Genomic DNA, 14,336 nt, shown 5'->3' with positions numbered 1-14,336 from the left:
GGCTTGATACAAAGATCTGCTATTTCTGATTGTTTTTGTCATTTAACATTTCTCAACATGGACACGATTATGACGTTTGTCACCATATAATTGCCATTATTTCAAATATTTGCGATTAGGCGATTGTGTAATAATTGTGACAAGCCTAATGTTAAGCACTCAAGCCCTGAATACCATCTCGTTAGACGAGCAGCGGAGATATTGGCCAGTTTTTGACAGTCCTATATCATGCAAAAAAGGTATCTGGTGTGTAGGCAAGGCGCGAAGACCTGCTAGGCCCAGAGACTGGTGCGTAGGCAGGGCTCAAAGGGCCCAAAGACCTTCTTCAGGCATCAGATGCCTTTGACCGAAACGTTGACTAATAAAAGTGTTCATATTGCAAGTGCAGAAAGACGTATGTATGTCTCCTATAAAATCGAAGACATACAGTACAGGCAGACAGCTATAGTGGATCAAAGCAAATTGTGATTTGTGTGATCTCTGGCGGCTCCCCCATGCACCTCTGGACCTCTGGTTGTATAAGCCAATGATGAGAGGATGGAAGAAGGCCTCTCCTCCTGTTGTCATGACAACTCTGACTGTTTGAAGTCACTGGGAACTAGATCTAAATGTAGCGTCGGTTCCTATAGCGGGTGGATAGTCACTGTCGTCTCTTGTGCAATAGAAAGGGCTTTAAGAGGAGTGTGCGCAGGTACAGTCGCGTGCACACAAACACACACACACACACACACGGCTTTATCATTATTGCCTGTCCTGAAGCCAGTGGGAAACTAAAGTAATTACAGGATAAGGTATAAGTCGGAGCAGGATCACACTGTATTGCTAGTGTGTGTGTGTGTGTGTGTGTGTGTGTGTGTGTGAGAGAGAGAGCTTTTTAGATGTTACTTCAATATAAGTGTGGTCGATATATGTACAGTACAAGATCAGTAGTCAGTGTTATTCTGACCCTGAGGGGCTGAACACTATGAGGTGGGAAAACACGCACGCATGCACGCACGCACGCATGCTCGCACGCACACACACACGCATGCACCATCCACAGAAAATGTCAAGTTGCACATGAAAAATGAAAGGCCAACAGAATCATACACATACATCAAACTAATGCTCTCTTTATAACTTTTCTGTCTCAGAGGAGGGTGGCGGACAGTAAGGAAACCTGGAAAGGAAAATGGCCCCATGGGTAGGAAGGTTTGGTCATTTCAAACTATTTCAAAATATTTGTACTATATCTCTTGTTTAATAAAGCAAGAACAACGGCTTCTATTTCATCAGGCAGCAGGCTAACATGCCATTCTCAAAGGAGTAAAGGCGTAGTGTGTTGAACTTGAGTTGTCAGTGTGAGTGCAGTGTGCGAAAATAAATTGGGAGAAGTTGTAACTTGTAATACTTTCATTCTCATGCCTTTCATCCTCCTAAAGTTGCCTACAGAGTTGTTCTGTATACATTTGTCACTGCAGCAGTCTGTCTGGTTGTGATCAGATCTATATGTAGTTTTATAAATTAAGGGATGATGACATTGTTATGCGGCGTGCCGTTGTGGGAGAATTATTGTTCTCGCAGCCCCTAGTCTAAAGTAGTTGCCACGGCTATGCGTCCTACATTTCCTGCCCTCAGTTGTTATCCTCAATTCCGTGCTCAGCCAATCAAATCATCGTTAGGGCGCGTGCACGCGGCGCGCGCACACACACACCCACGCACACTCACACGCGTGCACGCACACGCACACACACACACACACACACACACACACACTCTCTAGCCCCTCAAAAAAAAGAGCATTGGCGACTATTAATACGCCACAGAGGAAAAGACAGACAGATAGCAGAGCCTTCTATATCCTACAGACCCCCCCCCCCCAGGGGACTTGGACAGATAACCATTCAGACATCCATTCAAGTGGCCTGATTAATAGATTGAGACGAAAAGCCCCTGTTATTTAGCCTTTGGAAATGTTATCGTAAAAATAAAAAATAAGAACTCTCAACGGATAACAGGCGATAAAACACGCCATTAAATGTCACAGCGACAGACTTTGGGGAGAGTTTCCACATTCCAGACGGACAGCCAGTCCTATAGACTGCTTGCCAGCCATTATAAACCCTCCTTATCACTTCAATATGTATACTCCATTCCCACACATTTTATAAATATGTCATAACTGCCGAGTATCTTACTTGCAGAGAGATTTGGGGCATAATTAGTTATGCAATGCATTCCACCCACACTCTTTTACATAATTTAAACTTTAATAAAGTTAAGCTGATCCTTGAACTTACTTTGGAGGCGTTTGGAGAAATAGCTCACAATGTGTCACTGAAATCTTTGAATATATATTGTTACAGAGCAAGTTTTTAACTAAAGTCTTTGCTACTGAGAGGGTCCCTGGAACAACATATTTTCAGATGGGGGTCGGCGGCCAATGTCATATATATTTTGGGTCCTTGACATGAATATGTTTGAGGATTTAGAAGACATTTTTGTTATTTCGACGTCAGGCCTACAGTAAATGCGTTAAACTGGTTAATATCATGCTACATACTGTACATATAAGACAGCTGAAGTCTTCACACTCCCCTTAGCGTTCCCTGAAAGTCCCCCCCGTTCTCCCAATGTCCTGTTTGAACCGGAGTTCCCAAATGTCGCATCTGCATGTCCTGATATCTTTTATAAGTCCCTGCCTGTGGCATTTTTTAAAATGCTTTGAAACATGGCCTTTAATACTTGTGAAGGATCCACGGGGACCCTGCTTTTGGGCGTTCGGACCTTTGGAAGAATGTCAGGTGAACAGATCAGGGTTCTAACACCGACATGTTCATCATAAAACGATGTCCCTTTGACCTCGATATAAATGCAATTTTCCAAACACCTCTCGATGTCAAAAGGGTACAGCCAGGTGATGTATGTGCGTGTGTGTGTGTGTGTGTGTGTGTGTGTGTGTTTGAGCACATTTTATTTAAAAACTATATGCAGACATGCACACAGGCACCAGTGTGCATGCGTCGCCAAAATTAATTCTGCGCTGTCAATCAAGCCGCCGGCGAAGCGCTTCTCCGTACCAACAGCTGGGGCCGCCCAGAATGATTACTATGGCCAGAATACTAGTAAATTCTGTGGCGAGAGCATGTCTGCCACTCAAAGTATAGCTACTGGCCGCAATCACAGCACGTCTTGCACAAGTGCACTGGCCATTGTGGCCAATCACAGCGCGTTCCTTACTCAAACGAGGGAGGATTCCATGCTGCTCGCTGCTGGGAGGAGGAGGGCGGTTGACAGGCAGGAGGATAGGAGTTTATACTACTGAGAAAACCTGACACAAATGGTTCGGCTTCTCCGTTTCAGATGTGGAGTAAAAGTTGTAAAAGGGCACGCTTTGGATGCTTTGCTCTCTTCCCATTCGCTGCTGCTGTGCTTGTGTTTGTTTTCCGGGTGCTGGAGCAAGTTGCTCGTGTGCGATGCCGTCTCTCACAGCCTATAGGCACGCGGCGGCCACCGTCTTTTTTACGGGTACAGGACTACTAGGTTTTAGTTCCGACATAGTGGAGTGGGAGGAGTGCAAAGCATTGCGGACTGGCACTGCTGCTGCACAACATGAAGCTTATCAACATGACAACAGCGTGTCCCGACATACTGTCCCTTATTATCGTGAAGTCGGGTAGTGTACACTGTTTATTTTGCACCGAGGAGCCATGTGTGTCTGACTCTCTGACTCTGTGTTGACTGTGTACGTCACCTCGGCTAAACACAAAAGGGAAGCCTGACGTATGCTTCGCCGTATGTGTCGTATGTTAAACAAATAGCTGATCTGCAAGCTCACAACGTGTCGCAGAGCTTGTAGATCGGATATTTTCAGCAAGTGTAAAATAAGGTCATTATGACGGCAACAAGGCCCGCAAAAATACATTTTAGTCGACTAAATCACCTATAGATTCAGTCGACTAAAATCTCATGACATTTAGTCGACTAAAAATAGACTAAACACCAATACATTCCGGGTGACTAAAATGTAACTTAAGACTAAGTGAAAACTATTCAGGAGACTATGACCTAAACTAAAATAGAAATAGAAACTCCCGTCCTTGTCTCGTCCTCCCGTGACTCCAACTCACCCGTCACCAGCTCCCTGATCTCCACGTCGGCGGTCTTCCGCAGCAGGCGCACCAGCGCCGGGATCCCGCCGCAGTTCTTGAGGGCCACCTTGTTCTCGTCGTTGGCCTTGCCGTACACCAGGTTCCTGAGGGCCCCGCAGGCACTGCGGTGCACCTCGCCCATCCGGTGGTCCAGCAGGTCCACCAGCAGCTGGATGCCTCCCTGACGCCGGATCTGGAGAGGACGAGAGGACCAAATAATTAGTCTATAGTTTTGCAATGTTTCGAGGATTGAGTTGGGGTGTGAGGCGTAAGGAGTTCTTATACCAGCCCTGGGCCATGCAGCCAGCCACCGCCCGCCTGCGATGGCGAGTGACTGGGGTGCAGTACTTAGTTTAGACAGTTTTTTGGTTTAGACTATAGTCATTTGTCCTACAACTACAACCTATCTCAAACCCTCACGCTAACCCTAACCTCCCACGGCGCAGCACACCTAAACCTAACCTTAACCCATGTCTAGCCTAAACTAAGTATGCACCCCGAGTGACTGAGGGGCTGTGGACGCCTTGGCTTGTAAACTATACCTGTGCTGGATTTTCGGTTGCAGGCTAAGTACTAGCAAGGCGAGCAGTTTACACTAAGTATAGTCCACAGACATAGGGGGATTATTAACCCATTAGCCCACTAGCATTTATTGAAAAATTAGGATCTAATTCACGCCAGCATTTTTTTTTTAATTTGAGCTCTTATTTTGAAAAGCCGAAGAAGGTCTACGCCAATGACGTCAAGCGTCGGTATCAAAATTTGGCTTCAATTGACGAAGGGCTTCGCCAATGGCGCTGAAAGTATTTTAAGAACAGTATCAAATTGGGACGCATCATGTATGATTTTAATGATGCCTTATTTGAAACCGTTTCAGAAAAGCGGTAGGCGTAATAAGCCACGCGAGGTCTCAGTTTACCTCCATTTAATAATGGCTGAGAGGGTCGGAGGCACTCACTATACGTTATGAAATAACTGCGACCTCTAGTGGCTCAATGCTTTAATAGACCACACAAGAATGTTTCTAAAGAATCAACGCAGAACGCCTATGGGTATAAAACAAAGTGTCCAGAACATTAGCTTTATATGTCTATACTTTGTCTACCTAATGAAGTTGAAGAACAAAATAACACATTTATTTCAATAATATCGTTCCAGAATTAAGGTTAATGAATAATACTACTCCCAACTGCTCCGCTGCCAGAATTTTGCATTCGGAAATCCATGTTTGGTCCCGGTGATGTCATGATGACTAGGTCTATAATAATACATACAGCACATTTCCACGGGACACTATACTAGACTACAAGACTGACAAGGTTCATCTATTCTGTCTAAAGTAAGGTGACAAGTTTCCTCCTCTGCTCCTGTTTTCTCTCCCTGTGTGCGTGCATACGTGCGTATACGTGTGCGTGCGTGCATCTGCCAGCTCGTTATGTCAGTGTGATGAGCACCTTGTGTACTAATTCAAGCGACTGACACTCCAACGATGACCTTTTCTCCTAAATGACACCTCATTATATGGATGTAGGAGCGAACACTCAGATATGTAAAGCGCCGTGGCACATATTCACACATTATTCACTCTTTTGACGCTGCCTCTGCTTTTCATCTGCATGCGTCTCTCGCTGACACTTCGTGTCTCTGTGTCTAAGAGCTTTGTCTTGAATTCCATGCCTTTGGTGTCCCGTAATGATGCGTGACAGTGTGTGTGTGTGTGTAACAGTATTATATAATTACACAAAATAGGACACAAATAAGTGCTTTTACCTGACTTAATTCTCCATAGTTCACGTGTATAGGAATACAGTACATAGTGCATTAAAGGTCACAGCTCCTTTAAGTCTCCTTTTGCCCCCTGTATAAATGTCCCGCGACACCCCCACCTCTTCCTTCTGTACTTCCGTCTTGGAACGAGGTGGGTGTCTTTGTTGACTTCTCTGTATAACATAATAAGAATTGTTATGTTATTGTTATATTGATTTGTACAGTGTTTGTTTCACTCTGTTTAGAGAGCCATTGCACTAGAGAACTAACGTGGAGACGTGTCTGTTGTATTCTTTGTCAGGTATGTTACGTTATATTATTTGTTTTGTTGTGTTACTGTCGCTCGTAGCTTCTGTACTTCCGTCTTGGAACGAGAGAGCCATTGCACTAGAGAACTAACGTGGAGACGTGTCTGTTGTATTCTTTCTCAGAATAGAGAGAGGTTTCCAAGGACAGTTCTGGGTCCGTCTCATGTCTATTCTACACAACGCAGAGAGAGACAGATTACACCGGTTACATGTGCGTGTGCGTGCATGTGTGTTGTCTTTAATATGAAAATATTCATATTCAATATTAAATAAATAGGCTTGTGATTGTAACATGACTGCACCCATTGGGCTGTATTTTACGTGTCTCACAATGTGTGAGCTTGTAGATCGTCTGTTTCAGATTCAGACGGCATATTTTATTATTAACAACGTGAATCCATTATGGGTGGGAACCCCTTTTGGTGTTTTAAGCATTATGCTATGCTTTAGCTGTATAGCAGATCTACAAGCACAAAAACACAAACATAATGGGCTGTAATTTGCCTGTCTTAAGTACCAGGTCTTATTACTTAACTTAAGACCTGGAGGCGTGACCAATGGCATTTGGCTATTCTGAGTGGCCAAAGAGCATTGACCACGCCTCCAGGTCTTAAGTTAAGTAATAAGACCTGGTACTTAAGACACGCAAAACACAGCCCATTATGTTTGTGTCCTTGTGCATTTTCCTTTGTGTGGACATGTGTGTGTGTGTGTGTGTGTGTGTGTGTGTGTGTGTGTGTGTGTGTGTGTGTGTGTGTGTGTGTGTGTGTGCGCGTGCGCGTGCGAGTGCGTGCGTGCGTGCGTGCGTGCGGGCCCGAGAGAGAGAGAAGAGAGATTAGATGGGTAGCTTTTCGACAGCAGCTGTGCTGACCTTTTAGACTCGCTGAAAGGTTGTCGGGTTGAATCCACAGGGTAGCTGGTGAATTGAAGGGAATATAGACACTTTGTTCCCGAACGGCAGTAACTACAGCTACTGCCAATTGGTATAGCCTTCCTGCTGCTCTGTGTGGCATGTAGTGAGATAACAATCCTCTCTCCGCAAAGCATTTAACCCATTTTAGACGGGCAACCCCTTTTGGTGTTAGCATTACGTCATGCTTTAGCTATTTAAAAATAGCAGATCTACAAGCTCATAGCGCGCCACCGAGTGGCGCGCTACGAGCTTGTAGGTCTGCTATTTTTTTTTAAATCGAAGAACGACTGACATTTGTATAATCTGATCTCAGGTCAGAATGGGTTAATCAGACCAGTGTGTGTCCAGTGGAAACCTCGCATGAATCTGATCTCAGGTCAGAATGGGTTAATCACTTGTACAGTATACTTTCCAGCAATGGGGGCGGCGGTGCACATGGGTGCCTGCTGGCCTAGCGGTCCAGGCGCATGCCACATATATAGGCTCTCTCGCCTGACAGTGCAGTCACATGTTTGAGTCCCGTTCATGACGAACTATCTGTCGCCCGTTATGCCCTGCAGTGTTATATCGCTTCATAGCCTTGTGGACTATATGCTCATATATAGCCCATGGAAGAGTGACGCATTGCTGCCTTGAAGTCTCACTTGTGCTGCGCCATGCACCCCAAAATACCATTTAAGGACAGAGCAAGCTCCTATACTCGTAATTCCCGGGTTAGCGGCTGACTTGCGCGGGCAGTGGCGCGGGTAATGGCAGGGACGAGAATAGAGCCCACAGTGTTTATTGTCCCGAAGGACATTCATCTTCACAGGTCTGTTCAACACCAACAACAAAAACAACACATGAGTGCAGAAAATAAACATCACACCAAGACAATACAAAAAACATGAGGTCCCCACTGTGTACAGAAACCATCCTATCGGCGGGGCACTTTGTTTAACGACGCGATGGCTGAGAGGGGACAAAACTCCTACTGAAACGAACCTTTTTCCCATGGCAAGGTTCTGTATCTTTGCCCCTGATGGCATGAGGTTGAAAAAGCGATACAGGGGATGATCAGTGTCACGTGATATTGAGAGTGCTAGCTGTGTGATGGCCTTATTATATCATATTATTACTAAATCATATCAGACGTCAGATGTCTATTTCTGAAATACGTATAGAAGTATAGTAGGCTAAGTATACTATACGCACACATGCACTTGGACACACACACACAAATCGGTGCAGATTTATTATAATCGCCCTGGCTGCGTAAGCAAACGGCCCAGCGGTATACGAGTCGTTAGCCCCGTGGGAACTACAACCAATGGCATAATTCTGCTGCTATATACCACTAATGCCTTCACCCCCACAGTGCCACAGATATTGCCTTCCCCATATGGTGTTGCATTTAAAGCACTCCCCCGCCGCCTGGCCTCTGCAGGGGCATCCATTGGCCCTCGGGGGGGGGGGGAAATTATATTATTAAAGCAGCCTGTGTTTAGTCTAATCTGACGACCAGACAAACAGCCTGCTCACATGACGGGAGGTGGGAAAAGAACATGGCTTCTACAGAGAAACTGGTGTGCGTGTGCAGTGTGCTTGCAATTTGTGTGTCTGCATAATTGTATTAATATACTTGTGAGGGCCAACACGAAAGAGAGAGAGAGAGAGAGAGAGAGAGGGGGGGGGGGGGGGGGGGGGGGGGGTGTTATGGTCTATTTATTGCATGGACAAATTGCGTACAGTACATAAAGTAGCAGAACTGCAAGCTCGACAACAATACAGTGTGTGTGTGTATTGGTGAATGTAATGCACATAAATCTCTATGTGTCAGAGTTTTATACCTCTAACAGATGATCAATAAAATGGCTTCTTAAACATGCATTAAAACCTCATTACAATACCACCATAGTGGCTCTGTTGTATAATTATGAAACCTCCTATAGGTCCAAAACAGTTAGCCTACTGTATATACTTTTCAGGAAATGTTAAAGCATGTGTTCCAAAACATCCACTGTAGTTATGATTTAGCCGGCTGCTCTTAATACTTTTCAGCGGTTCAATGTGTATAAAATCACTTAAACAACTATCACTTCTAAAATTGGGCTAAAATAGACAACGTTATGCAAGCTTGTAAACCAGCTAAACCTTCAAAACCTTTGTGCTTCTCTCTTGTATAGGACAATGTAGCGCTTATTAATAATTTACGTAAATAACTACAGATTAATGTTGAAATACGAAGGTACGAGGTTTGTGCCCGACAGCAACGATTTAATATGCGATATGCGGCCATTCACATAACAACTGGACAAATCTCTGTTTTGCACTGTTTTTCTTCGCTAGCTTTCTTAACAGACCCGTTTTTATATTGCAGGATGTACCAGCTGGGTGGAGATTAACAAATAGTTATCCCATTTAGACCTGAGGACGATTTTACAAATGCATATTGGGACAGTTTTCTGAAAAAACCCATGTTTCTATGTCAGTAGTTCTGAAACATTTTCATGTCAAGGACCCCCAAAAATATCTGTAATTGGCCGCCGACCCCCCATATGAAAATATGTGTTTTCAGTTTTCATGACGCAACTTATTATAACGCACAACTTATAACAAGGTTTATGAAGTATTATAAGTGCTGGCCGTAATGCATTAGGAGCTCAGTAGGAGAAGCACGTTATGAAAACCACAACTCAGTTATAAAGTTTCTTCATACAGTAACCGACCAAGTTTCATATCCAATAACCTTCAATTTCATACATAGTGGGGGTCTCCAGCTTCATCTCTCTCTCAGCTAGAGGCTCTTCGACCTTAACCCATTCTGACCTGAGATCAGTTTCATACGAGGTTCCACTGGAGAACACACTGGTCTGATGAACCCATTCTGACCTGAGATCAGATTCTAAAAAATGTCAGTCGTTCTGTCGATTTTTCAAAAATAGCAGACCTACAAGCTCGTAGCGCGCCACTCGGTGGCGCGCTATGAGCTTGTAGATCTTCTATTTTTCAATAGCTAAAGCATAACATGATGCTAAACACCAAAATGGGTTCCCGGTCAGAATGGGTTAAGAGACCCCTGCTATTATAGGCAGGGGTACTTTTTTCCCCCAACTCGCTCTGACTTTGTGACAGGACGATTCCCAGCTCTTTCCCACGTGTAAAAGTTGCCTGGTGAAGTTAATACCACAGGAGGTACAGAGAGTTGGAGAAGGTGAATGGCGGAGAGGGAGGCTCTGGAGGAGAGGGGGGAGATGGAGATGGTTTGATGATGACTCTGCAGGACTTCATTGAGTCAAAATGCCTTTGCTTATCTATTAACCCATTCTGACCGGGAACCCATTTTGGTGTTAGCATCATGTTATGCTTTAGCTATTGAAAAATAGCAGATCTACAAGCTCATATCGCGCCACCGAGTGGCGCGATACGAGCTTGTAGGTCTGCTATTTTTGAAAAATTCGAAGAACGACTGACATTTTTAGAATCTGATCTCAGGTCAGAATGGGTTAATCAGACCAGTGTGTAGTCCAGTGGAAACCTCGTATGAATCTGATCTCAGGTCAGAATGGGTTAAATTAAAGCGGATTAAGGATGAAGTGAATCACTACCCCCACACAATTAACTCTGGCTTATTGCCTGCATGGCCTTGGGCTGCCCGCAGATGGGTAGAGGTGCCAAAAAACTGTACTCAAGTAAAAGTATTGTTAAAGTGGATTTTTTTTTTGGTGTAAATGCTGTTTAGAAGCAGAGGTTCACTACTACAGTACGTGGCCCTACATTGATATCGCGCCACCAGGCTGACCAATGGGTGTCTCGGCATCAGCAGCCCAACTTAACCCATTTTGACCTGAGATCAGATTCTAACAAAAATGTCTGACAGTTTTCTGAAAAAGCCATGTTTCTGTCAGTCGTTCTTAGATTTTTCAAAAATAGCAGACCTAAAAGCTCGTAGCGCGCCACCTAGGAGTCAGATTTTGTATTGACCTGTACTTTCGTTTGAACTGTACCCACCCAGTCTACAAACTGTGAATACAATTTACAATCAATCAATCAATCAATCAATCATCAATCAACATAACATTTGCAGCAGCAGTTTTTCTTTCATCTTTGCGAGATTTCACGAAGATGGCAATGTCGACCAGTCAGTTCTGTTCATGACTAAACTCGCCATTTGTTGTTGTCCCCGACATAGACACAATGGCTCAAGGCGTAGTCTCTGACGTATAGTTCACATGGCGGCCATCTTGCTGAGGGGCTACAGTATACAGTATGTCCAATGGCAGCTCAATCAAACATAGACATGGTTTGGTCTATTTACAAACGTTGTCAACAGGGCGCTTATCTGCTTAATTTTGGGTTTTTTTTTATGTGAACGTCGTATAAAAGCATCTCGTCTCTGGCGTTTATAACAAACCAAACCGTTTGAAAATCGGTTGAGTATTGAGCAAGTTACGGTTATTTAAAAAGTACATGCCCCATAGACACAATGTTAGAAAAGTACATGCCCCATAGACACAATGTTAGAAAAGTACATGCCCCATAGACACAACGTTATGCTGCCCCGAGGTAAGATGGCCGCCACGTATAGCAACGTCGCTCTCCATCGGCAGAGCGCGGGTGAGCCATCTAGCTTTCATAATAATAATATCTATGGTCCTCAAGGCTAAACTCTAAGTAGCAGTTAAACTATTGCTTCATAAAAGCATAATATGCTCTGCTTGGCTCCCTGTATCTTTGCACCCTATCTTCTCTCCACCTCTCCTCGCCCCCCCACCACCCCGTTATCATCTCATTTCCCCCCTTCCTATCCGCTTCTCCTTTGTGTCTCCTGTCACAGCTTAATCCATTCTGACCTGAGATCAGATTCATACGAGGTTTCCACTGGACACACACTGGGTCTGATTTAACCCATTCTGACCTGAGATCAGATTCTAAAAAAATGTCAGTCGTTCTTCGGTTTTTCAAAAATAGCAGACCTACAAGCTCGTAGCGCGCCACTCGGTGGCGCGCTATGAGCTTGTAGGTCTGCTATTTTTTAATAGCTAAAGCATAACATGATGCTAACACCAAAACGGGTTCCCGTACAGAATGGGTTAATCTGCCATTTTGCAAAAAGCCGCCGCCGCAGCATAGCAGCATCATCATTACTTAGCGATGCCTCGTAGCTATAGCTACAAGGCCTCTGCCAGGGTTTCTCTCTTCCATGTCAAAGAAGATTAGAGCTTAGATTGATTCTCTTCTTTCTTTTTTTTTGTCTCCCGCCGTTCCGCGCCGGCCACGGTTATGACTACCCCGTGGCGACAGACACAGCAGCATTGTCCTGGCAGCGGTTAGCGGTGGGCGGCGGGTTGGCGCAGGGAGCCGCGGGATAAAGGACATGCTCCGGGTTTAGGCGATAAGCATGTGTTTACCTTTTTAGGTGACAGCTTATCACCCAATATGGTGATAATGAATCGAGGCCGTCATAATCGCAGTGATGTCCTTATTATAACCCATTTGGACCTGAGGCCGATTCTAAAACAAATGTCATCTAAATGGACAATATTCTGAAAAAGCTATGTTTCCGTGTCAGACACAGTTCTCAAACAATTGTATAGAACAATGTGAAGGACTCCCCCCATCTGAGTGAAAATATGTTGTTCCAGTGACCTCCCAGAGGCAAAGATTTGAGTTAAAAACGTTCGCTCTGAAAGAATATATATTCAAGATTTGCAATTAAAAAAAATATATAGCAGATCTACAAGCTATATTTTTCTTGATATCTCACAAAAATCGGTACACATGATCTCTGGACCTGTGCAGTGAACGTACATGAGATATTATAATATTCGCTACCGTTCATCCGTATATAAGCTTCCGAAGTTAGTTGGAGATGCCCTGTGTGTGTGTGTGCGTGCATGCGCGTGCATGCGCACGTGCATCAGCGTGTGTATGCGTGCGTGCGTGGACGTGTGTGTGCGCGCTATGTTTATTTTGAAGCTTTCAGCCCGTCTCCACGGCTGACCGATTGCAAATATGTAAAAATTAACAACTCGGCGCTAATTAGCATAATCAGAGACTGGCAGCATTGGCAGAAGTTGGCCGTGTGTACAGTACGCATACTAATGAAGCAATATACAGCGACAGACATAACCATTCATAATACATGCAGCGGTTCTCATAGTGGGGTCCGGGGAGCCCCCGGGGGTCCTTGAAAGGGTCCCAGGGGGGTCCCCAGCAAAATGAGGAACAGTTTTAACTAGGTTTTAGATTATTATTATTATTTTTTCATAAATCAGTGCTATTGAACATCCTTTACGTCCGTGTGTTGTTTTCGAAAATATTGAACCAATGGAAAGTAGTAAAAGAGCGCTTCGGACAAAACCTCCACTGGACCCTCAAACTCTCTTCCTTCTCATCCAAGTAATTGGCGATATCTAAAGTCACAATAACTCACAATGCCACCGTTATTATGTTTTCTAAATAACAATGAACATCTTGGAGTTAAGTGACTTCTTCCCAACAGCAGAGATATCAGAGGTGATTAAATGGAACACTGACACAGAGAGAGAGAGAGAGAGAGAGAGAGACAGACAGGCAGACACACGGAGAGAGAGAGAGAGAGAGAGAGAGAGAGAGAGAGAGAGAGAGAGAGAGAGAGAGAGAGAGAGAGAGAGAGAGGATTAGCTTGAGATGGATCCATTGTTATTGACCATTCTGATACCACCTGAAACCCATTACTGACAACACTGAACCTAATTTAGTCCTGGTCTGTTTGTGTGTGTGCGTGCGTGTGCGTGTGCGTGTGTGTGTGTGTGTGTGTGTGTGTGTGTGTGTGTGCACACCAAGCTGCCGATGTAGTCAACAACAATCTGAGCAGCAGACCGACTATGTTGCAGAGAGAGAGAGAGAGAGAGAGAGAGAGAGAGAGAGAGAGAGAGAGAGAGAGAGAGGAGGGGTTGGATATCATCTCTCCATTCATCAGGCTGTCTGCCTGCCTGCCAATATTTGCATTGTTAAAATGTTTAAAACAATATTGTCACATTGTCCTCCGCTATATGTTGACGGACAATTTGACACCTGAATGTCCCTCCGGGGATCAATAAAGGTTTATCTCATCTCATGTCACCCTATATATCTTATCTTATCTTGATTTAAATGCCATGTGGATTAGAGGGGACGGAAACCTGAACACATGCAGATCCACCTCCGCTAAAACGGCCATGACACACGCTTGACCCGACGCTGCCGCTTTGCGAA

The 14,336-nt window shown here is 44.5% G+C and overlaps 1 protein-coding gene across 1 annotated transcript in view; it reads right to left on the bottom strand.

Annotated features, from left to right (window-relative positions):
* LOC308336688 (catenin delta-2-like) overlaps window positions 1-14,336 on the bottom strand; it is a gene marked incomplete at both ends in the record, with an annotated part of 436,833 nt that overhangs the window by 169,708 nt on the left and 252,789 nt on the right. The window contains one exon of the mRNA XM_080794186.1: window positions 4,110-4,323. Within this exon, the coding sequence (XP_080650312.1) occupies window positions 4,110-4,323 (214 nt within the window). The remainder of the gene's footprint in view (window positions 1-4,109; window positions 4,324-14,336) is intronic.

This window comes from Protomyctophum bolini (genome assembly GCF_963924005.1).
Source record: "Protomyctophum bolini genome assembly, chromosome: 21".
In the NCBI taxonomy this organism is placed as follows: domain Eukaryota; kingdom Metazoa; phylum Chordata; class Actinopteri; order Myctophiformes; family Myctophidae; genus Protomyctophum; species Protomyctophum bolini.
The sequence above is the reverse complement of the archived record's forward strand: the minus strand, read 5'-3'. Positions and strand labels throughout refer to the sequence as shown.